This window comes from Salvia miltiorrhiza, chromosome 8 (assembly GCF_028751815.1).
Source record: "Salvia miltiorrhiza cultivar Shanhuang (shh) chromosome 8, IMPLAD_Smil_shh, whole genome shotgun sequence".
In the NCBI taxonomy this organism is placed as follows: Eukaryota; Viridiplantae; Streptophyta; class Magnoliopsida; order Lamiales; family Lamiaceae; genus Salvia; species Salvia miltiorrhiza.
The window spans coordinates 24,989,970-25,015,721 of record NC_080394.1 but is presented as its reverse complement, the minus strand read 5'-3'; the positions used below and the strand labels follow the sequence as shown (position 1 = coordinate 25,015,721).

Sequence of the window (25,752 nt, the reverse complement as noted above, 5' to 3'; positions counted from 1 at the left end):
AAATTGAGAGACGTTGGGTTGATTTAGTATTTATTTTGTTAGGGCCTTGCGCCACTTTACTTAGTTAATAGTATTAGATTAGGTTTCAATTTTGTTTCCTTAATATTATATATAAGAGAGATCATATAGGAAAAAATGAGACACCTTTTGTTCACGCTAACTTGGAACAGAGCAGCTGGGACGTGATTTTTCAGCAAATTAATTCAAGTTTTTCTTTTCTTTCATTCTTTGCAATTTATTATTTTTATTTTTCTTGTTTTATTTTTTGTATGAGTTTTAGTTAATTTCAGTTTATTCCAGCAACAATTAAGGGAAGCACTAGCAAGATTATTCTGTGAGATCTAATTTGTTCTTATACTTTATTTTATGCTTGTATCTGTGATTCTCTGTGTTTATCGTCATTAATTATTTTAATCTATTAGGTAGTGCGCAATATTTAGTGGGTTAGAATTAATTATACAGCCAATTGAATCGGCCATACGTAATCGTGGTTTAGGTTTGATTAGTGGTAAATTGGCACATCAGGGTCAAGTGAAAAAGCAGTCTTAATTCAATAATCCTGCATCAGAATTTATTGGTTTTGAATCGGGTTTCTCTAGTAATTAATGTTGTCGGCTCATTAAACCTATAGAGCGTCTCTTACGGTTGTCAGTCGATTAGGGTAGTAATTAGTGAAGCGTCTTCCTGGTTACCGAATAATTAAGGAGAAATAAGATCACGTCAGAAGCGTTTTCGGTGATTATAACTGGTTTGCTTGGATGAATTAAAGTTATATTTGCATCAATGATCGGAATAATTAAGTTAGGGTGGACTTAATTGATTGCTGGAATTCTTTATTAATTGTTAGGATTTTCTATTTGTTTATTTAATATTAGAACCATTGCACTTCTTTTGAATTATTTATTTATTTATTTCTATTTTAGTATTTCATATTTTCCCCATAAATTTTGTTTATTGAGTTTCTTTGCAGGTTGAATTTTAGGAGAATTTTCGCCGATCCCTTAGGAGACGATCTTGCTTACTACTGTCTGCGCAGTGTGGGCATACCAGGCTGACTACCGGATATTTTTGGTGTAAAACAACGCACCATCTCCGAATGCAACTTTGGATCCAGCTTTCTCAACATATTGAGATAGATATTCTTTGTAGCCCGTCATGTGCTTCGAACAGCCGCTGTCCAGATACCATGTTCTGATTGAAGCTTTAACTTCTTCCTTCTTTTTATGTTTCCTATTTTTCCCCTGCAAGGAAAAGTTACTTTAGGTACCCAATCAAGATTTGGGTCCTTCAATGTTAGCTCGTGTTCCCTTTGGAACCCATATCTGCTTCAGAACTGGTCTTGCTGATCTCTTGCGCTTTGCTGGTCGTCTGACTGAAGTAGTTGGTGCTTCAGTTGGCACATGAGCAATCTTCTGTTGAGCTTTTCCTTTTGAGAACCTCACTCTTGTAGGCGCTTTGTCTGATGAGTTGTTGAGGTTTTCTTTGCTCAACAAAGTATCTTCCTTGAGATACTCGAGTCATTCCAGACTGATGGAGACTTGACTGATGTCGTGGAACATGAGTCGCATGATGTCCAGTCGCTTGTCGTCGTGAATGATGTTTGGCTCGTCGGGACTCATCATTGCTTTGTCTCCATGGATGTTAGTTTGTTAGGTCCGGAGGGTCTTGAATAGGTGTATGGGGGGGGGGGGAATACACCTATGGGCTATTTTTCTCTCCTCTAAAAACAGAGGGATCTCAAGATAGAGATCAAACGAAACTTTACACGCAAACTTAGACGCCTGTTGACTGAAAGGAGTTTTGACCAAACAGGGTTGACGACTGATACTGAAATACTCTTCAGTAAAGAGTTATCAGTTAAGTTACTGGAACTTAAATGATGTACGCTAAGGCTTCAGTCGAGTTTGCTAAATCAGAGATGCTACAAGTCTTCCTGACTATCAGATGATAGATCAGTCAGACTGATAACATACGCAGCGGAAATAACTTTGTTTCGTAATAGCCTCGGTTGAGCACGTTGTTAGTCTTAGGTTTCTCTTTGCAGTTAATCAGAATTCAGTTTATCAAATGTAAGAACACAAGTAAGAATGTAAAACTGAAAGCTGTAAATAACACAGAGAATTTTACGTGGTTCAGAAAAACCTTCCTACATCCACGGTCGGTTGATCAGACCAACAATCCACTCTGCAAGTGCTTAACTGGTGCACTGCAAACCTATCCGTGTACTTAGCCGGGTGCACACTGAAGGATTATTAGCCCCAACGAGATCGTTTCTTGGATATCTTAATTTGTCATACAACGATTAATTCCTAACATGCTCCTATGAATTTAAGTGCTACACCTTGGAGTTAGAAATACCTGAAGAATTCCTAAGAATTCATCAATTCGTCGCTGAACAGGTCAGCCAACTTCAACACTCCGTTTGACCCCTCAAACGACCTCCAATTGTATTTTGTGCAGAAATACGACTTGTTCGTCTTTGAAAGAGCTTTCCGTGGCCGCCTATTTCACCTCAATCGGAGTTCTGTAGAGGAAGTTATGGCTGTTTTTCGGAGACTGCCAGAACTTGGTTTCCTGCGAAAAACTGACTCCAGCTCAGATCTTCTGAACTGTATCACGCTTAGCTTTCACCATTGGATGGACAACGAGCTATAAAAGTCCCAAGAGAGAAATCTGCTTCTCACGTTTGGCGCCTTTCTACTGCTCTCAAAACCCTAATATTTTAGTGTGTATTTCCTGAGAGCAGACAACTGTATTTAAATAATTAAATCAAGCTGTGGGTCGCCAGTTTTCTAGTGATGGGCGAATTCTCTCTCTGCTAGGGCAAGGAGACTTTGGGCCAGTCCAGGGACCAGATACAAGGAATAAAGATGGGCCTCAAATAAATTAATTCTCCATGGTCAGCCCAGACCATAATTAATTTATAAATATTAGTTAATTCCACTAGAGAACCAATATTTACTTACCCCTTTATTGTCGGTGATGAGTCGGGGCTTGTATTTAGACTTATTAAATCTCCGTATTTAAAATATCCGACATCCATTAATTAATTAGAGCTCTGATAGCTTAAATTAATTAATCTCTTTGTAATCCTTAAGCAGTACCACTCAAACCTTATTATTGCGCCTGAACTTAATCAACCTGCAGGGTTTAAAACAATAAACCTTATTGAGCTCCTTAAGGGGATGTCATTATCCTATACCGGATACGGGTACTAATACAGATAATCAAATATCATATATTGACCGCTATCACCTAAGATACAGAGTACTCAAGTTACTATATAACTCTCACCCATAGTAAGTCAAAGTGATATACGAATCAACATATATATTTGAAATCTTATTAGTATTAAGATTCTATTAAGTCACCGAGAACTTTTGATTCTTCACTTAAGTCAGAGAGAAGAATACATCTCACTGTGGTCCTATCAATACGTTATGACGTACCAATATAGACAAGTAGTCAAGACAAACTACTTCCATCTATACTGCAGCTTAAACCAATGACTCGTCCTAGAGTCATCTCGGCTGTGATCAGTTTATATCTCTTAAGGTTATTCCAATTATATGGTCTATTGAGATCTACAACACACTATATAATCTACTTATATAGAGACAAAGGACATACATATGCAATCATGAACACAATCAGATAGGAGATTAGATAGTGAACTTAGGAAACATTGTATACAAGTATAAAATGTTCTTGCTTTTAGTATACAAATCCAACACACACAACCGAAACAACCGAAGATTCCACTCTTCAGTACCAACACTTCACTCGCGTTGGATTTCTCACTCCTAGCACGACCTTGCACTAGGATCTCACGGAGCCAGAGTACCTTCCTGAACTCCTTTTCACTCAAACACTCGATTCAGTATCTCGAAGGGAGGTTTGAAATCCTGCCAACTAAACTTCAAAGAACAAGTTCTTTGGAGCTAGTTTGACCTAGGCTTCTGGGTGAACAGAGGTTTGCCTAAGGTCTAAGAGAATGTGTGTAATCAGCAGTGACTGATTTTTGGCATTGGAATTCTCTTCTTCGATTCAAGCTTTGGCTGAGAAACTATTTTGGCAGAGTTTCAGCTTATATCGTTGAATCGGTGAAGATTGAAGTGATCCTCGAGCGCTATTTATAGGAGAGGTCTTGAATAGATCCGTTGGCGGAGAACGTCTTCAAGATTTCTTCCGTTGGAGAGCTTTTCGAATTTAGGCTGAGGCTTCAATCTTCGAGGTTCCTTGTTTGGTGGGAACGACTATGTTGAAGAGCAGGAGATGTGACGTCTCTGATAAAGTAGCCACCAAATAGGAGTGACCTCTGCAGAGAGGGATGATCCTGAGATCTCTGCATTTAATGCGGCTGTACTTTTTGGAGTACGTGGCTTCCTTTGAACGTTGGAGGTTCAGTCCGAGGAAGAATGTTTAACTGATACTTGACTTTAGTATCAGTCCGCTGAATCCACGTGGCACGCATTGAGTAATCAGTTCCGAACTGATTCTTCAACTGATACTTCAGTTGGTAACTTCAGTCTTCAGTCTTCAATCCTTCGTCCTTCAGTCTTCAGTCTTCAGAACCGCAAACTAAACTAGAAAAGAACTCTAACACTTGAGTTCGAACAGTTCTAGTCTATTACAATTAAGGCCTATGGATTTTGGTATCATCAAAACAAGGATTATGATATTTCAATAAAGTTCCCAACAAGACTTGCTGACCAAAGCTCTTCCTAAAGAAAGGTTCAACGATCTATGTGGAAGGATCAGCCTCATCAACTCTGAGGAGTGATGCTGTGTTTGAAGATCTCCTCAACAGTCACGATGACTGGTGGTCAACCAACTGGTGTTCTACAACTGCTGACGTGGAAAGTAATGAAGACAAATCTTCATTTGAAGGAAACTTATTCTGATAAGTCAATCAGAATCAGTGGTATCGACTGACTACAACAATCAGTCGATCTGTAAGTATCTTCAACTTACTCCTTGAAATAAGTTATTTCAGCTATGAGTGTTTTGTTTGTTTTTAAAAGTTTTCTCTAACTAATTAGTTTGTTTCAAAATCTTTAAACTGATTGTTGGAAAATGAATTATCCGTGAAGGACAAGTACTTTTAAGAAGATTTGAATTTGATTTAACTTGTCCTAATCTTTTCTCAAAATCTTTCCAACCTTTTTGCCTCTGAAATGAAAATCTTGAGAATCTCATTGATTTGACAAAATGCAATGATCTTTCTCACCTTTTGAAGCTTCCGTCCTCTGCAGTGACGACGGACGTGAAATTTTCCTTCAAAAACATTTTAGGCACAGTTTTCGAAAAACTTTTTCATCTTCTTTCTTGGTAAAATGGTCTATTTATACCTTGATGTCTTCTTTTGTTTTCTGCATCAACTAACAACTCTCCATAGCCTTCATTGTGAGAAAAATTTCAATCTTTCAAAAGTTGCAGAGAAAAATTTGTTCCAACAAATGAGAAATCAATGACTGCGAAGTCATGGAGTGGGAGAATAACGCTCACATACTTGGTCTTCACCGGACCCTTCCACTAGATCTCAATGTCTCTCCGACATCAAACTTGTTTCTATTCTTACTTATATCCAACGACGCAAGTGTCTTCCATCCTCATGCCCGACACCAAGAAGCCCTGTTGGTTCTCAAGGATACGGTTTGAAGTCCCTTTCTCCAAGGAGGACTTCACCCCGCCTTCAGGCTTCTCTCACATCTTTTGTGAGCTTCCATGGTGTGCAACAACAATGAGCAGGAGCTCGTTGTCAACCGGCGTAATATCGACAGTGTTAGTCCTCACGACTATCGCTGATTCGATTTTTCATCCTCACATCTGTTCCCCGCATGTATGACGAGCCCCGTTTTTCCCTACTTCTTTCACCAAAGGCTCGCCATGCATTTCTTTCATCTCCCTCCTCACTTCTATCACTCCTCTTCCTCACCACCTCTTGTCTCTCCCCTTCTCCCTTTAAGGTTCGTATGTATGGCCGCATATCTTGAATATCTCCAAGATGCTATTCATACTTTTCTTGCTTTCACGCTGCTCGTCTCCATCTCTCCATCTCCTTCACTTCTCATTTTCCCTTCTCATCTTTCTCTCCCCACTGGCGTCTTCCTCTTCTGCATCTCTGGACTCATCATTTTCTCAAGTCCTCTCACGAGTTCTTGTGAAACGGAGTTGGGTACCGTCTGATCATAGCTTCCATCATCATCTCTCGTTTTGATGTTGCCAAAAAGGGGTAAAGTAGGAAGTCAGAGAAAAACCTTCTCGAAGGTAGTTCCCTGCATCTTCTCGAAAGACTGAAGATGGTAAAGCAAAAGGATCACCAGAAGTTGTAAGGATGACATTTCAGTAGAGACCTCAAGTCAACGGAAAATAAGTGTGAGTGGAACAATCTTAGGAACATGAAGACTGAAGATGAAGATTAAGAAGTTCAAGGCGCAGACAAGCAGACTGCTGGAGTCCTTGGGTTTCCCCCCATGTGTTTTCTTTGTTGTTTTTGCTCCCTTGTATGTCTTGCCCTGTACCTCGACTGATGTCTCATCAGTTTTTCTTAAATGAAAAAGAACTTCTTTTTTATCTCAACCTGAAGACAATGACTTTTTGTCCAGACTCTGATTAATATTTTTCTGTCTTGTCCTTGTTCTGTTTGAACCGTTGCATTATTCTCTCTGAGTACAAGTTTTAGGTTCTATTGTTAAGGGGGAATAATATTCACCCTGTTTAATAACTTGTGCTTTGAGTTCTTTCTTTTTCTTGCTTAGAACTGTTGTGTGGTTTTGGCATCATCAAAAAGAGGGAAATTGTTGGGAACTTAATGAAATATCCTAATCTTTGTTTTGATGATACCAAAATTAATAGGTTTATTTTGTAATAGACTAGAACTGCTTGAACCCAAGTGTTAGAGTTCTTTTTCTAGTTTAGTTGTTGTTCTGAAGACTGAAGACTGAAGAACGAAGGACTGAAGACTGAAGTTGCCGACTAAAGCATCAGTCGAAGATTCAGTTTTGAACTGATTACTTAATGCGTGCCACGTGGAATCAGCGGACTGATACTAAAGTCAAGTATCAGTTAAACATTCTTCCTCGGACTGAACCTCCAACGTTCAAAGGAAGCCACGCACTCCAGAAGTACAGCCGCATCAAATGCAGAGATCTCAGGATCGTCCTTTCTCTGCAGAGGTCATTCCTCTTTGGTGATTACTTTTTCAGAAATGTCGCATCTAATGCTCCTCAAGATAGCTGTTTTAACCAAACAAGGAACCTCGAAGATTGAAGCGTCAACCCAAGTTCAAATTACTCTCTAACGGAAGAAATCTTGAAGACCTTCTCTGCCAACGGATCTATTCAAGACTTCTCCTATAAATAGCGCTCGAGGATCACTTCAATCTTCACCGATTCAACAACATAAGCTGAAACTCTGCCAAAATTGTTTCTCAGCTAAAGCCCAGACTCTCCAAAGTTTGAATCGAAGAAGAGAATCCCAATGCTAAAAATCAGTCAGTGGTGATTACATAAATTCTCTTAGACCTTAGGCAAACCTTTGTTTACCCAAAGCCTAAGTCAAACTAACTGCAAAGAACTTGTTCTTTGAAGTTTAGTTGGCAAGTTTTCAAACCTCCCTTCAACCGATTGAATCGAGTGTTTGTGTTGTAAAGGAGTTCAGAAAGGTATCCTGTCTCCGTGAGATCCTAGTGCCCAGTGCGTGTTAGGAGTGAGAAATCCAACAAGGTGTGTTGGTACTGAAGATTGGATCTTCGATTGTTTCGGTTGTGTGCACCCGTAAGCACATGTTCAGGTTTGCAGTGCACCAGTAAGCACTTGCCGAGTGAAGTTATTGGTCTGATCAACCGACCGTGGATGTAGGAAGTGTTTTTCGAACCACGTAAAAATCTATGTGTTATTTACAACTTTCAGTATTTAGTTTCTTATTTGTGTTATTCCTTTCATAAATTGAAAACTAATTAATTGCAAAGAGAAACTTAAGACTAACAACGTGCTGAACTCACAGGCTATTGCGAAACAAAAGTTTTCCGCTGCGTGTGTTATCAGTCTGACTGATCTATCTTCTGATAGACAGTAAGACTCATAACATCTCTGTTTATCAAATTCGACTGAAGCCTTACGTGCATCAGTTAAGTTCTCTTGACTTAACTGATAACTCCTTACTGAAGAGTATTCAGTATCAGTCGTCAACCCTGTTTTGGTCAAAACTCTTTTCAGTAAACAGGTGTCTGAGTTTGTGTTTAAAGTTTCGTTTTGATTTTTGTGTTGAAATTGAAAATAGCCTATATGTGTATTTCCCCCCCTTACACCTATTCGATACCCTCCGGACCTAACAGATATTAATTTATACATTCCTAAATATTTGGACTTGATTTACGTTACATATTCACAGATAAAGACATGGCAAATGAACCAAAGGGAAAGAGAAATAGAAAAAAGGTGTTTGCAAATCCAAAGAACGTCAAATGTAGAAGACGCATTTTGCAAAGCAATAATGGTGTACAACCGAAGGAAAAAGCAGACCACCCGCAGCTGAAGACTCGTACAACAACTAGAGAATTCTTCAAAAAGTTGGCAGAATTGAACGATGCACAAAAGGCTGTTGTACGGGCTATTGGTTTCGGAAGTATACTGCACTTTAAGGTGAATATGGTGCCATCCAAAATGGCATATTGGGTGCTGGACAGATTCAACAATAAGAATTGCACACTTGAGATTGACAACTTGACCAAGGTTCAAATTGTGGAAGATGATGTGTACAGGGTGTATGGATTTCCCAAGGGAACAAAGCTCGTTGAGGAATTTGAGCGCACAACAGAAAATGATCTCTTTAGAGAGTGGATGTCATTCTTCGGCGTTGTCAACAGAGATAAAATCAAAATAAAGGCAGTGCTACGTCATATGATCGACTGTGCAGATGGCGGGACGTGGTTTAAGCGCCATTTCGTCATTGCTTTGTGTTTCTCGTTGATGGAAAGTTTCACTAGTGGGACAGTACATCCGTACATATTTACGACTCTGTTAAACGTCAATGAAATCCATACCTGGAATTGGGGAGAGTATTTATTGCGTTGTTTGATAGATCACAAGAGATCGTGGATGGCGGACAAGACAAAGGTATTTGGTGGGCCAACATTGTTCTTAGTTGTAAGTGACTTGTTCCCTTTTCGGTGTTCTTATGATATTGTTAGGTCCGGAGGGTCTCGAATAGGTGTATGGAGGGGGGGGAGTACACCTATGGGCTATTTTTATTTCCTCAAAGTGAGGGATCTCAAAGACGGAGATCGAAACGAAACTTTACACGCAAACAAAGACTCCTGTTGACTGAAATCAGTTTTGACCAAACAGGGTTGACGACTGATACTGAAAGCTCTTCAGTAAAGAGATATCAGTTAAGTTGCTGGAACTTAACTGATGCACGTTTGAGCTTCAGTCGAGTTTGCTAAAACAGAGATGATAACACTCTAGCTGACTATCAGAAGATAGATCAGTCAGACTGATATCATACGCAGCGGAAATTAAACTTAGTTTCATAATAGCCTCGATTGAGCAAGTTGTTAGTCATAGGTTTCACTTTGCATTAACACAGTATTCAGTTTATCAAATGAAATAACACAGATACGAATGTAAAGACTGAAAGCTGTAAATAACATAAAGTCTTTTACGTGGTTCGGAAAACACTTTCCTACATCCACGGTTGGGTGATTAGACCAACAATTCACTCCGCAAGTACTTAACAGGTGCACTGCAAACCAACAACTGAAGAAAAACCTTCTTCAGTACCCACACTTCACTAGCGTAGGATTTCTCCGTTTAACACACCCCGTGCTAAGACTTCTTGCTCAGCACACCCAGTGCCAAGACTTCTCCGCTTAGTGCAACCCGCACTAAGACTTCTTGCTTAACACAACCCGTGTCAAGACTTCTCTGCTTGGTACAACCCGCACCAAGACTTCTCTTGCTTAGCCCAATCACGAGCTAAGACTTCTCCTGCTTAGCACAACACGTGCTAAGACTTCTCAGAGTCAGGGCTCCGAATCACTCAAACACTCAATTCAGGAAGGAAAGGAGGTTTGAACGAGTGCCAACTCTGCTTCAAAGAACAAGTCCTTTGGAGCAAGTTTGACCTTGGCTTCTGGATGGACAGGTATATGCCTAAGGTCTAAGAGAATGTATGTAATCAGCAGTGATTGATTTTGGCTTTGGAATTCTCTTTTTCGATTCAAGCTGTAGGGAGATTTGAGCTTTAGGCTGAGTAGCGATTTTGGCAGAGCTTCAGCTTATGTCGTTGAATCGATGAAGATTGAAGTGATCCTCGAACGCTATTTATAGGAGGAGTCTTGAATAGATCCGTTGGCGTAGAACGTCTTCAAGATTTCTTCCGTTGGAGAGCATTTTGAATCTGGACTGAGGCTTCAATCTTCGAGGTTCCTTATTTGGTGGGAACGGCTATGTTGAGAGCAGGAGATGCGACGTCTCTGATAAAGTATCCATCAAATAAGAATGACCTCTGCAGAGATAAAAGATATCCTGAGATCTTTGCATTTAATGCGGCTGTACTTTTGTAGTACGTGGCTTCCTTTGAACGTTGTAGATCAGTCCGAGGAAGGATATTTAACTGATACTTGACTTTAGTATCAGTCCGCTGATTCCACGTGGCACGCATTAAGTAATCAGTTCCAAACTGATTCTTCAACTGATACTTCAGTCGGGATCTTCTGTCTTCAGTCTTCACTCCTTCGTCCTTCAGTCTTCAGAACCGCAAAACTAAACTAGAAACGAACTCTAACACTTGAGTTCAAAAGCGTTCTAGCCTATTACAATTAAGACCTATGGATTTGGGTATCATCAAAACAAGGATTAGGATATTCCACAATGTTCCCAACAGATATAAATATATATTCTTTTAAGTGACTTGTACCCTTTTCGATGCAGCTTTTTTACGTGGATAGGGTGCAGATCGATAGGAAAATGTGCCTAGAAGTTTCCCTGTTTTCATGAACTGGGATGGAAAAACTTTGCGGGAACTCCAGGAGAAAGAGCTGGACGATGATTTCTTCGGTGGTGGTGCTGTTGTACCACCAATAGATCTCCCAGAAGAGTACAGAACTGAAGACCCATTTGAAGATGCACACGGTGAATACAGGGGTCCCATGGCAACAAAATTGATGAGGGACGCAATAGTAATTGGTGAGATGATCCATAAAGCACGTGAAATGGTCCACAATGTTTCAGCAAAGGAGAATGAGTCAAAGTACTTCAAGGATAGCTTGGTAGCAGCTTCAAAAATAATAGGCGTAAAGATTGAAGTCGATGGAAAGTTGCGTTGTAAAATGCCTGAGGGACTGGAACCTGAAACTGACCCATATTGGTATATGGACGAAGTTCACGATGTAGTTGACGCAGCTTCATCTGAAGCTTTGCATGAGAAAACAAGGCACGTGGCTGAGGATACTAGTATCCCGAGCTTCTCACTAAACGTATTTCAAGACTTCAAAAATCCAGAAACCAATGTAAGTATTATTTGTTAAGTGTTTTAATATGCTAAGATAAGTTTTATGTATGCTCGAGTAGTTCGATATTAATTTATTTTATAGTTCAGTTCGATTATACAATTGTGCAGTTCAAATGCATAATTTTTTTAAAAAAGTCATAGTTTAATTAAGTTTGTTTATGAGTGTGTATCTGTTCGTTTATCTTCTATAGTTTGTTCTTTAATTGGTCTGAAATAACATTTTGAAATATATTTTTCCAAGGGTGTGTTATACATGGAAGCGTGCCTGAAATCCATGGACAAAACGGTGAAGGTCTACGTGACGTGACTGATGTTGATGCAACAAAGGAATTGGCGGATGATGTATGTTTTAAACAAACCATCCATTACATTTTGCATGCTATATAATAAATTATCAAAATGTATATTTATTTATTTTGTATGTTTTTTAATAGCAGGTGTTGGACCAAAATGACATAGGAAATACAAAGGAGACAAACACTGAGATTCATAATATGGATGTTGTGAGCATGACTATCGCGACAGATAAGGTTAAATACTAGAGAACTGCCACATTCGTCACGACTCTAATTGTATTCGAATATATTTAACTGATGTGTTCATTTATTGTTCTTAACTTTGTCAAAAGGATTTAGCAAATGACCAGCATGCCGATGTTGGTGAAACGACCGTTAGTAAGGAGACGATTGTTCAAAGTGTGAGGGGTCAGCTAGATGGTTCGACCATGAATGAGGTATTTGATTACTAACACTAAATATGATGTGGGTATGAAAATGGAGATTTTACTATTTTGTTTATTCGGGTTTTAATGGATGCTGCAATTGGAAGTGAAAAGATTCAAGGCGGCGATGTTAGTGGCGTTGCCGTTGTTAGGCAGGAGGTCAGACGTTCTAACAGGGTAAATTGTCAAGATATGTTCGTTTGAGTATTATACATGTTCGTTTTATTCTGCTATGTGTTCTTATACGTGTAAAACAATGTATGTTGGAACATGTCAGGTTAAGGGGATCTAGGTGGGTGATGCCGGGAAGCAGGTGCTTTGTCCTACCATAACAAAGACAGGGGTAAAGGTGGCATACCCTGTAAAGAAAGCAAAAAAATAATTCGATATGGTTGTATGTTAATTAAATAATTTTAGCAGGTTGACGGGAACTCCAAAACAATAGTTGTGGTGGATCGGTTACCATTACAGGCCATTGACACAAACGTATGTGTCCTTTTGAATTGTTTATATTGATGGCTTGATGATTGTATCTTATTTTGGGAGTGTTTGATGATCTATATATATGAATTACTATTATAAATCCATTTGTAGTATTCAATCATTTTTATTTTCTTTGAAGATTATTAGTCCAGAAAGACGCGAGACTAAAGCTACAGGGATGAGCATGTTCTTGCATACTTTAAAATTTCGCTCGCCCTATTTTCAACGTGATATAAGCACTTCAAAACAGTTGAAAAAAATGAGAAGGAGTTGGGATTTTATGCCATGTACTTGGACAGTGGGGAGAAGTAAGTCGTTATTTTGTTGACTTTTACTTTAAATATATTGCTAGGAAATTTGTTTATATTATATGTAGCAAGGAAATTTTATTGGAATTGATGGATATACAAGTAAGGCGTTTTGAGATGTTATCAATGAGAAGAGGCAATGTGGTGAACATTTCTATTATAGATGCATGGACGCTAGTTCTGAACTAGAAAAAGCAATATCGATCAAATAGTTCACCACTTCGGTTTTTTTCTACGGCCAGCCTATATGTAAGTTATATATTTTCATATTCAATAAAAATAGACTCTAATTTATATTTTACTATTTTTTAGCTCGATAGCATAGCTCCGCAAAATTTAAGTCTTGAATCACAACGAGCTAAATTCTTGATGGAGTTATATGTGGAGTTGATGGAGTTTGGAAAAAATCTAGTTGGGAACATTGACATGGTACGCAACTACTTTTTTAAATGAATAGGAATTGTAATTTTCTTTATAATGTAAGTATTATTTATAAATATATTTGTTATTGGATAGTTTTTCTTCCCCGTATATGAACAAGAACGATACTTTGCACTGTGTGTGGATTTAAAAAGGGAACGAATCTTTGTGCTGGACAATCTCATAGACATACCAGATGACATTGATGAGATGAAGTATGACAGCCTCTACACCAAAGTTGTAAGTATTTTGAACTACTATCGATGCATACACATATGTTTATACATGTCTGAAGTTACAATTTTTTTTATAAATTGCAGCGTACACTATTGGCGTATTATCTAAACGACAAATAAGAGACCATCAAGGCAAAATCGGTGACTAATTCGAATATGCATATTGTCAAACTGAAGTGGGCGGACAAGAGAAATACATTGGACACAGCTATTTATCTTATGCGACATTTAGAGACCTTCATGGGAGATAGTTCGTCAAATTGGAAGTGTGACATGTCCGACGCAAGTACACGACAAATCTCTCGAATGCGCGTGAGGTATTGCTCATCCATAATATCATAGTCTGGGAACGAAGTGAAGAAAGTGATTGAGGATAATGCTGCAATTGAATATCATAAGATATGCAGTGATCCATCGGTTAACATAGATTCAGTCTTGGTGGGTTGAGTTAGATTGATTTCTAAATAAATTTAAATTATCTTGAATTTTGAACATATTTAACTTATCACTTCCAAGTGACTTGATCGTTTTTTAGAGATATTATGGATTTAGATTGTTTGTGAGATGTTACTGATTTAAGTTGAATTATCTTGATTTTTGGACCTATTTAAATTTAATTTTATTAATTTATGGTATTTTTTGTAAGTGTTTTTTATTCAATTGGGCTATTTAACTGTATTTAAAATGCTATTTAAAGTGTAATATCTCAAATTCATGTCCAACTTAGTATAAAACCAGAATTTTAAATTAATGTTTTTGATCATATTAGGAAAATGAATATACATTAAAATTTGAACAAAGTAGATCAAAATATGAACATACAAAATATGTCGCCACAACATGGGTACAATTTTTCCATACGTGAATTTCATGATATAAAAGTCCACCATCGTTATTGAAAATTAAATAGATAAAGGTTCACTATAAAAAAAAAATACTAAACAGGATTAAATAACTTAGATCAATTAGAAAGCTTATTTCAAATTCATGTACAATGGTTCTTATTATGCAAATGGTTCTATACAGTAGTATAATATAAAATCATTACAAAAATCGATTGTAACTTATAGGAAAGTCTATCATATAAAAATTTAACAAAACTTAATAATGCTTTCTAGGGAAGTCAACAAATAGAATTGAACATATTGCATTAAATTTTGAACAAAACAAATAAAAAAAAATGAACATACAAAATATGTCGCAAGAAAATGGATAGAATTTTTCCATAAGTGAATTTCATGACATCATGATGTTAACTAGATAATCTATACGCATAATGAATAAAAAAAGTCAACAAAATGATATCAACTAAAAAAGTCCAGCATCGTTATTGAAAATCAAATACATAAAGGTTCACAAAAAAAATAATCAAAAAGAGTAAATCAATTAGAAAGCTTATTTGTTGGGCAATTCCTCGAATCATGATGCCCCATCGTATTGCATTTCTTGCAATTACGCAATGGCTTCTTAGCAAGATCCATGGCCTTCTCTTGGTTCGATTTTCTTCTTCCACCTGCGCCACTGCCTTTCATTTTGGATATGAGAGGAGGTAACACAGATGGTACTTCCGGTGCTGTAGTACCATAAAAATCCTTGAAAAGCCTATGCTTAGCTTCTAGCTTAGACTCTGTACTGCCCTCCTTCGCAAATCTTTTTTCAACTTCAATCAGCGCTGCAAGGAGTTCTTCACGTAGCACTTGATTGTCACCAACATACCCAATACAATTGCCAACAACGTTGAAAATTTTATTGTTACCAATAACAGAATTTTGGCTTGGTGCACTGTCGAGCTCAAAACCAGGAACCATGGCCAACAATCTACTAAATTTGGCTCCAGCGAATTGATATGTATTTATCAGGAATTCTTTCAACTTGCAATGTGCGAAATGCAAGAAAAATGTGTTTGCACATAATACCTTTCCTGACGAACAGATTGCAGCTGCAAGATGTATAAGTGTCCGACAGTCTATGTCGCACCACTAATTTCCCATCAACATTGTCATGCACAGTATATATGCTCTCATCAACTTGCTCCTCCATCTGATACATATTGCAATAGGTTTGCGAAGCATCTATCTCGTCTTGTACCTCCTTGAATATGTTGTTGATGTATATGGTTGCAGCATACTTCTCTATTTTAAGTCTCGTCTTCATGGGTAGAACGCCAGTCTCGTCGGCAAAGGTAGTCTTATGATAATTATGTCGTTGAGCCTCCAATGCACTGCAATATTGCATATAAAACAACATAAGATTTGCATTCTTATGGACAAACCGTTTGAAGTAGCTATTCTTGCTCTCTGACAACAATGTAGTTCTGAATAATCCACTCATACTGACATCTCTAAAGTATGCAGGGATCCAGTGTGAACGATCATCGAACATATCAGAAAACCATCTATTATCCTACAGGTCGTACTCATCCATAAGATTTTTCCAATTATCCTAAAAAACAGCAGGCTCATCAAATTCAGACCAAACAAAATTCCCAAAGTTGGTTTTGAATTCAGTGCTATCCCTCAGTCTTTGCGGCATCTTCTCAGCAACCTTTCATTGTAATATGCCACATGCAGTATCTGTGACGTGTTTGAGGCCAAACTGCCGCAACAGCCTTTTTCAACCCTGAATCTTGATCAGTTATTAATAGTGGTGGGGCATTTCCCACGCATTCGACAAACTTCTCCAAAACCCAAGAATACGAATCAACATCTTCTCGAGATATGATAGCTGCACCAAAAGACAAACACTTGCCATGGTTATCCCTACCCGTGAACGGTGTGAAGATCATTTTGTACCTGTAAAGGAAAAAATGAATCTTTAATACTATGAGAACAAAACGGAAAAAATAAATGTTCATACTACAACAATATAAAAAAGAATAAAACTGACTTTTCAACCTATTTGAACAGTTATCAAATACAATCCGAACATTCGAGTAAAAACGTTTGAACACAAAACTAAACAGGAACAATTTTAATAAATAATTTGAACACATAAAGAAACAAGAACAAAATTATACAGAACAGAGAAAAATTAAAAATACCTGTTGGTATTGTATGTTGCGTCGAAGGACACGGCTTCACCAAATAATTTGTAGTTCTTAACAGAGACTTCGTCGGTCCAAATCAACCGACAAAGCCTCTTCTCATCGTCTACATCATAGAAATATTGGAAGTCATTCCTAACTCTTTTTTATTCATGAATGTTTGCAAAATCATGTGAGCATCTGAATCAAGTGCGTAAACATTAAGATCACGTACAAAATTCTTGAAATCATTACTGACGCAACCAATATCCTCATACTCGCCCATAATCTCTCTGTACATACGGAAAGATCTAATAGGCCCAATGTTTGCTTTAATCGCAGACGTAATCCACATCTCATGGGCAGGGGTAACGTTCTTGTTCACGGGCATAAGGTGTCTAGATACAGTAGGAACCATGGCGTGATTATGACCCTCAATGAACGTGCGCACCTTATACATACCAAAATCTGAAATTTGCAAAATAATCCGAGCCCTGCAATTCAACTTGCATGACGTTCTCTTACGCTTGTTGGTTGAGCATTTACTTTTGGGCATCAATGACTCGTCAGGCTTAGGAGGAATACCTTCTCTATTGCATAACACATAGTATAAAATAATTGTACCATCATCATCCTTTGTGCTTGTGTTTTTTCTGGATGTAAAACCGCATAACTCTGCATAGTCGTCGTAAAACTTACATCCTACATCCAAATTTGGAAAAATCTACCCCACAAACGGTTTGCTCTTAGCCTCACATTCAGGGATTATACGTTCAACTGTTTCATTTTCTTCATACGCCGGATATCCTTGAAAACAAAAAATACAATGGAGACAATTTTAGAACATGATGAAGTGTTAATGCTCATTAAATAAATTATAGGTAAACTGGAAGAATATACTGTACTATGAAGTGCAAACATTAAAAATTCGAAGCTAATATATAGTAGTTATAAAAAACAAAAAATGTGGACAAATGACAGCGCAAAACACATTACACAAATGAATTATTCATTTAAATAAACGAACATAAACTATTAAGAATCGAACATAATAGTATTATACAAGAAACTGGTGTAGATGGATAAGTGTAGAATCGAACAGAACAATACGCAAATCATTACAAAAAATATCTCACTAAATCATTGTGAACAAATAATGCACGAGTTCGAAAAAAACAACAAATATATACTTGTTTGGAATCACCGCGTAAAACTATAATGAAAAGAAAAAAAAATTTACATGTATCATCCATGGAAGCCGACTTCAATGTTCTGAAGAACAGACGTCGTTTTTTTTTTTAACTTTCCGAAACGAAGCTTCTGAGATTGATAATGAATTTTGATACTGAGTTTTACGGTAGGAGGAATTTCACAGTCAGAGAAATTTTACTGAATAGATATGGTATAATCAAATCTTACCAAAAAAAGAAGATAATTTAAGATTACATATCTTAATATACGGTTAGTTATGAAATGTAATTACTATAATGACCTTTTCGAAAATAATTAAGGGGATTTTTGCTGATTAAAATTCGGCCATTGGATTTAAAGGAATCAATGCTCCAGATCACTTCTCTCTTCTCTAAATACTTGTACTTCTCTGTTGAACCATTCTCGCTCTCTCTCTCTCTATATATATATATATATATATATACAACTTTAATAAATGGATTCTCAACCTATAACAATAATTAAAATAAACAAGCTAACACATACGATACAACCAAAAACAACAATAATAAGTCAATTACTTTCAATTTAAAGAAAAGTATCCAATGAAAAGTCTAAGGAAATTAGTCTACACTCCACCAACAAACATAACATAAAACATGAAGTAACACAAGTCTAAAGGCCAACACCAACAACAAACAAATAGTTTCATGGTAAGACACTTTGGCTTGTCTGATTAGGAACACCTCTACTAGGTCCTCCACGAACTCCAGGTCCTGCACCACCACCAATCCCAAGTTGAACCAAAACTATTAATTTTTCAAAATTAAAACAAGAAGAATAATTAGCATATATTTGTAATGATTTTAACTTTATAATTTATAATAGCATTAAAGTACTCACTCGTTTCAAACTCCTTCTCTAACTCAGTTTTAGAAACATCTTCTTCATCTTGGAAGAATCAATCCGATGAACTAGATCTGAGCCAATCCTCAGCACATATCAAAGCCTTCACCATATTAGCAGTCACCGAGCTTCTAAATTGAGATAAAACACGACCCCCGTACTAAATGCAGCCTCAGAAGCAACGCTCGATATAGGGATAGCCATGATGTCCCTCGCCATCTCGGATAGATTAAGGAAGTGCAAGCCATTTTTGGACCACCGCTGTAGGATATCAAACTGATCACCCTCGATAGCTCTGTGTTTGTATTTCTTTTCAGCAAAGTACACAGTAATCTCTGACACATCGCCAATATCTTCATCTTCACTATCATCATAAATAACATCAATATGGCTTTGAGTACCATTAACTCGAGGTTCAACTTGAACCGAGGTAGGTGTATTGGCAAGTGATTCCTCAACTAGAGTAAGTTGTTTCTTGTAATACTCAAACAACTCATTCAATGAGTTGCGCACCTCCCCACCAATTCAGTCGCTCGCTGAGGACCATATTCCTTAAGCACTTTTTCACATGTGTGATCTTCTGTCTCGTATCCAACAATGCAGAAATACTATATTATTAAGCGACACATATAATGAATTGACTTTAGAGTTATGAATTCTAAACTTGATAATTAAAAATACACTGAACTAATTCATATACTATATATTATTTCTGTGTTAGGTGTGTGACAACTTTTTATAGATAACCAATTCTTCTTCAAAGAGAAAGAAGTCGCCAAAATGGACAATTAAATTTAGCCATACCCATATTATACTCCTTTTACAAAATTTAAAAGCGAATGAATGTCTCAATGTAGAGCAGGGAACAACGGTATCGAACTCCTTCTTTGGTGGATATGTTCCCTTATTTATAGAGTGACAGTGGACTAGGGCTTGGCACATGAATCAGGGTTTGCGTCTTGGCTGCTAGGGTTGACAGAGATTCTTTCCTACGACGTCAAACCCTAGTATCTGATGAATCTCTTTGCTTTGGCAAGTAATATTCCTGGAAAGGTAAGTGGATCTCTCCTTCATTCTCGTCAGTGCGATGGACTGCGCCGCTTTGCCCAATAATCGCCCAAAGTTTGCTTTTCTCTTTGGCCTGTCACTTTTGCATTCTATTTTTTGCCCCGATCAAATCCATTTTTTCTTTGGCTCTGTGTCTGAACATGACCCGATCCCGCACGGTACTTTTTCTGGGCAAAGTGCAAAATTCTATGCCCACTATGATTTCGTGTTCTTGCCTCTCTTACATAATGAGGTCTGTTCTGCCCACAAACGTATGTGCACGCTCTGTGCCCTACAACATATCCTCCCAGACAAAAAAATACAGAAAAACACAAGAAGAAACTCAATCTAGACCTAAACACAGACTCAAAAGAGCATGAAAAACAAACTCGTTTGATACTAACATGATGATTTTCCTCGTATTCACTACAAGAAATTCGCTCATAGATGACGGTTTTTAGTTGTCATCTATGTCCTCAATGAACCGTCAAGTATAGTGGCCTCCATGACGGTTTGATACTAACATATTATGTTCTTGTTATTCTAACAGATCTCCAGATTCTACAAGATTCCCAATAAATATTGTTATGTTTGAATTAAACCTTTGTAGGTTGACATCACCTTTAGTGTCGTTGACTAAGGATGACGTGGCTTCTGATCAGCTAGGATTCCCATTCAGCATCAACTACATTTAGATAACTAGATTCAACATGTATAGATTTTAAACTCAATAGCAAATGTAAGTAGGACTAGTCTTGAATAATCTGAAGTGTGTCTTGATGCATTTTCAACAAATCATATTTGATGATTCTTTAAGTTGTGAACCTGTAAACAAAAGAAGCACATTTCCTAATAAGTGAGCTACAATGTACAAGGTACAAACAATAGTAAATCATCAACAAGGGGCGTTTTGAAAAAACATCAAAACTTTATAATTTTCCCAACAATCTTGATTCGATTCTAAATTGAAAAAGATAATGACGTAAATTATATATATATATATATATATATATATATATAGGAATGGGATCATATAGATCCCAATGCTTATAATAGATCCGTAGATCCAAATCTAGACCACTCATTTATGACATGTGGCGCATCAAGATGGTGACACGTGGCAAGGAGCTTCCAAGCATTCCAAGGCAAAATCTGGAGGGGTAAAATGTAGCGACCCGCTCTTTTATCAGTATTTAATTTCAGTTTTGCATGTTTATTTACCTATCTGCCAGTACATGAAGAACTTTATGTTTTCAACTATGTTTCTGAATTTTGTATTTTGGAGACAGAGTCACTACACTAGCAGTATGCATTTATTTATCTTCGCGTGTTTAAAGACCGCGACGAAAATCTTTGAGTCGATGAATAATTATTATTCAAAGTTATAACCAACTTAGCTAAGTTGTGTTATTTATCAAGATGGAGTTTATTTTACATTGTTGCTTAAGTCGTGAATTACTTCCGACTTTATCGTTAATTAAATCTCGGGTGTAATACCCCGGATTTTCGATCCTAGGTTTCATATGATCCTATTGATATTACAAGGATATGATAGATCCCTAATTCCCGGTTAAAAAGAATAATTATCCTAGCGATGATTTAATGAGTCTTGATGCCTAGGTTTTCTCTTAAGAAAGTCGGTAAATAAGAAGATGATTTTTTTTATTTTTTTCGTGTGTTGTTGATTTCAATAAATATATATTTTTATTTTCATTTCAAAGTATGAAAATCAAAGTGCATATTTATTTCGAATACGCGTTTGTTTTAGTTCGGGTTTGAACGATTACGGGCCCGTATAGAGGGCCAAAGGTGGGCCGATTTTTAGAGAGCCTTGGGCCGATTTTAAGGCCCTATTTTAGAGCCCAAATGCAGCCCATTTCAGCCCCCAAAGCCCACTTACACATCAGCCACCCTTTCAAATTCAAAGGGGGACAAGGGTGATCTTTACAGGCATGGGGAACTACCAAAGTACATGGGAAGTGCAAAAGTCTTGGTGGCAGCCACCCTACCCTCCCCTAGGCCTCATTTTCGTGCTCCCCTCTCCCTAGAGCCAAGAGTTGGCTGATGCAACTTCCTCCATACTCTTTAACTCTCTCTACAAAGCCTAGTCCTCACTCCACATCCACCCCTCTCCATTTTCGTCCCTCCTTCCTTCCCCCACTCTCACAACTTTTCTCCCACCATTATCACACTCCATAGAAGCCCTTGAAGCCCCAAGAGAAGTATCAAAGCAAGGGAGAGCGTGGAAAAACTAGGGCGTAAAGTTGGAGTGAAGATTGTGCTTCGAGGGTGAGTTTTCTTTTGTTGTCTCAACTGAAAATACTTTAAGACCATGGATTTTTACACATATGTGTGCTATATTGTGCGAGGATATGTTTTATGGTTTTGGATGTTTATTTTGGTAAAGTTTATTGGGTGAAAAACCGTGCATGAGGTAAGGCAGCGAATCTGCCATAAGCACACTGCTCCGGCAGTGTTTTGCAAGGCGATTCCAGTCATCCAAACGGTCCCCAAAACTTCCCAAATTAATTGTGTATCATCTTTAATATGTTTTCTACACTTTGGTAAAATTTCAGAAGGTTTGGAGCTCTTATAATTTATTTATGAATTTTTAAAACATCACTGCCCATCTGGAATACATTTTTGGTAAATACTCTTTGGGAGGCCATAAGTCAAGTTCCAATCGGTGAACGCCTTTGAAACTTGAATATGTCACTCTAGACTCCCATATCTTTCTTTTGGCTTTGGCCTCACCATTTTTGAGCAAGGGAAACAACCGGTATAAATTCTTGAAATCTAGTTCTTATTCCTTGTACCATCCAGTAGGTTTTACAAACCTACGACTTTGAGCTCACAAAGGCCGATTTAAATCTTTGATTCTCAAGCCTATATTTCTACTGAATATTCACTGACATGTTGGGAACTTACTTGTTCAGTTTTAGAATTTTTGGTGAAGCCTAAAGTGGTTTTTCCGATTTATGTTCTGAATCTGCCAAACTTGAACTCTTTTTGTGCACTGAACTTTAGACAGTCATATCGTCTAAACCATGAATCTTCTTGGGGTAAATCCAACTGGAGAGTGTTACACTCTCTCCCTAGTTTCCGGATTGACCCTTGGAGTTCCCAGTGGAGTTTTGTAATGGGAGATATGAATTTTAAAAGAAGGCCCATTGACTTGGTTCTAATCTGGAAATCTGAAGTTTCCAGATTTTTGCTTGTTAAGTACCCATCTTTGAGTGGGCATACCTTGCTCGTTTGAACTTTGTCTCATTCGATTCAAATTGGAGAATGATCCTTGAAATGTCTAGTTTCCAGAATGCCTTTTGGAGCCTCATTTGGAGATCCGAGGCGGATTTGGTGTCTGTTACAAAACAACCCCTTAAGAGCTCAAGTTGTTGAATTATTTTCTATGTATCAAAGTTGATTTTTAAAGGATGTTTCATAAAAGATTTAGTATATGTGCGTAACGAGTTTGGGACATGTTTTGTGCAAAGTTTTTATGAAAATGAGTGAGTTAACCTAGATAAGGCATCAAGATAAGCTAATGCATAATCCCTAGTTCGATTATGCGTTGTAAGTTCGGGAATAGGTTGACCCAGAGACCCTAAGTAGACAACGATTCTCGTTATCTATGGTATGTGCTAAGTGTTAAGAACTCGTCTTGTAGGAATTGGTTCACAGGACGGTACTACAGCTTAAGATCACCTCTCTTCCATACCGAGGATCAGGTGGGCATTACTTTCATATATATCAAATGAGTTTCATGTTACAGTTGTACAAGTTATTTCATGACAAAATCTTTGAATTAAAGTTATTTCAAGTATTGTCTTGCCATAAAATATTTCAATTTCAGTATGATATCTATCTGCTTTGGCCTTGCCAATGATGTAATCGAATTCGGGTCTTGAGCAGTTGATAGTTGTCCTGCCAGGGCTAGTGTACACGAGGGACCGTGAGCCATCTAGCGGGTTGGCCGGTCCGGTGACCGTGAGAGGTGGCCACCTCTCCGGCACACAGTTCCAGATATGATAGATTACAAGAGAACTTAGACTGATCAGTCGAACTTTAAGAATCACAAATGAATTTAGTAAGCTTGGGCCTATTTAGCTAAAACTCCCTTGTTGTACTGTTTATGATGGCATGACAATTTACAGTTTTGAAGTATGTATTTTATACTTAGGCATACGTGCCCACTGAGTGCTTTTGTACTCAGCCCTGCATATATTTCTAAATGTGCAGGTTGAGCAGTGGCTGATGAAGATGAAGTGACGAGTGGAGCTTTTGTCATAAGTTGATTGAATAAACTCTTGGATACATGTCTTCATACATGTAGTCAGATTATTATTTCCGCTGCGTATTCTTAAGTAATAAGCCTCTTGATTTAAGTTCGGATTCATCCGAACTTACTAGTATTTTAATCTTTGTAGCTAAACATAAGTTATTTTTAAATGCTCCTTCACTGTCAATGATTAAGTTCGATCCTTCATTAATTATTTTTACCCCCTTTCTATCCCCGCTTCTAATCTCCCTCCCTTGGTCACGGTTTCCCGGCTTGGTTATCCTTAATTAAGTCCGGTCGTGACATAAAATTGGAATGTAATTTTCAAAATTAATAATTAAAAAAATATATATTTTTTTAGATTTTCTCAAAATAGATATATTTTAGATGCATATAGTCTCACACAAATATGCATAAAGTTTTCACATGAAATGCATAACTTTGAATAGAAAAATACATTTGATTTTTACAGTTTTGATAGTTTCACCACCCCACCCCATACCACCCCCCAATCCACCCCACACCACCCCCCAACCTTCCCCATTACCACCCCCCAAAAATTGGCACGTTTCATATGCATATAAAATCAAACAAAAATGCATAAAGTTTTCACATAAAAATGCATTAAATTATACAAAAAATGCATTTCATTTTAATAAATCTAGTAGTTTCGCCACCTTACCCCTGCCCCACCCCCACCCCACCCACCCCCACTTTCTCCCCCCATTACCACCCCCCAAAAATAGACATGTTTCACATGCATATAAAATCAAACAAAAATGCATAAAGTTTTCACATAAAAATGCATTAAAGTATACAAACAATGCATTTCATTTTAATAAATCTGGTAGTTTCGCCACCCCACCCCTGCCCCACACCCACCCCACCCCACCCACCCCCCACCCCCTACCCACCCCCCCACCCCAAAAAAAATTCAAAAATTCATTTTCTGATTGCTGACCCACCCCCACCCCCACCCCCCCACCCCCCACCCACCCCCCCCTCCCCAATTTTTGTTTTTCAAAACTGATTTTCTGATTGGTGACCCACCCCCACCCATCCCCCCCCCAAAAAAAAGACTTATTTGTAGTTAATGTTTTATGCATTTTCATGTAATAATATATGTATTTTATTGTTCTTGATTATGCATTCTTCTTTTTTATATACACATGTTTTATAATATTTTATTTTAGGGTATAGGGTTAGGGTTTAGTGTTTAGGTTTTTAGTGTTTAGGTTTTTAGTGTTTAGGGTTTAGTGTGTAGTGTTTTAGTGTTTAGGGTTTAGTTTTTAGGGTTTAGGGTATAGGGTTTAGTGTTTAGGATTTAGTGTTTAGGTTTTTAGTGTTTATGATTTAGTGTTTTGGGTTTAGGGTTTAGGGTTTAGGGTTTGTGTGTTTGTTTTGTGTTTGTGTTTAGGGTTTTTTTTTGGGTTTGTGTTTAGGGTTTCGGGTTTCGTTTTTAGGGTTTGTCTGTCGTGTTTTCGTGTGTCGGTTTTCGTGTTTAGTCTTTCTTTTCGGGTTTGCGTTTTCGTCTTTCGGGGTTCCTGCTGTTTCTCTTTTGTGTTTTCGTGTTTCGGGTTTTTTTTTTCGGTTTTCGTGTGTGTGTTTTGTGTTTCGTCTTTCTTTTCGGGTTTTGGTTTTCG

General features: G+C 37.6%; 1 protein-coding gene and 1 long non-coding RNA gene across 2 annotated transcripts; one reads left to right on the top strand and one right to left on the bottom strand.

The window, feature by feature from the left end:
* Positions 1–15,067: 15,067 nt before the first annotated feature.
* On the bottom strand, positions 15,068–17,125 carry LOC130998232 (protein FAR1-RELATED SEQUENCE 5-like). The gene is made up of 6 exons (XM_057923663.1): positions 16,963–17,125; positions 16,726–16,834; positions 16,282–16,477; positions 15,958–16,088; positions 15,602–15,906; positions 15,068–15,516 (listed from the first exon to the last, which is right to left on the bottom strand). The coding sequence occupies exons 1-6, from the start codon at positions 17,123–17,125 to the stop codon at positions 15,068–15,070; spliced, it is 1,353 nt and encodes a 450-aa protein (XP_057779646.1).
* A 4,371-nt stretch (positions 17,126–21,496) lies between these two features.
* Positions 21,497–24,296, top strand: LOC130997205 (uncharacterized). Its single transcript, XR_009093009.1, has 3 exons — positions 21,497–22,119; positions 23,498–23,558; positions 24,070–24,296. It is a non-coding gene; the product is annotated as an uncharacterized LOC130997205 (long non-coding RNA).
* The last annotated feature ends 1,456 nt before the right edge of the window (positions 24,297–25,752 follow it).

Coding starts and splice junctions, on each gene's coding strand:
- LOC130998232 (XM_057923663.1), bottom strand. CDS start 17,125: ATGGTTCCTACTGTATCTAGACACCTTATGCCCGTGAACAAGAACGTT. Junction 16,089..16,281: donor TGAAAAAGGCTGTTGCGGCA/GTTTGGCCTCAA, acceptor TACGACCTGTAG/GATAATAGATGGTTTTCTGA. Junction 15,907..15,957: donor AAGAATAGCTACTTCAAACG/GTTTGTCCATAA, acceptor GCAATATTGCAG/TGCATTGGAGGCTCAACGAC.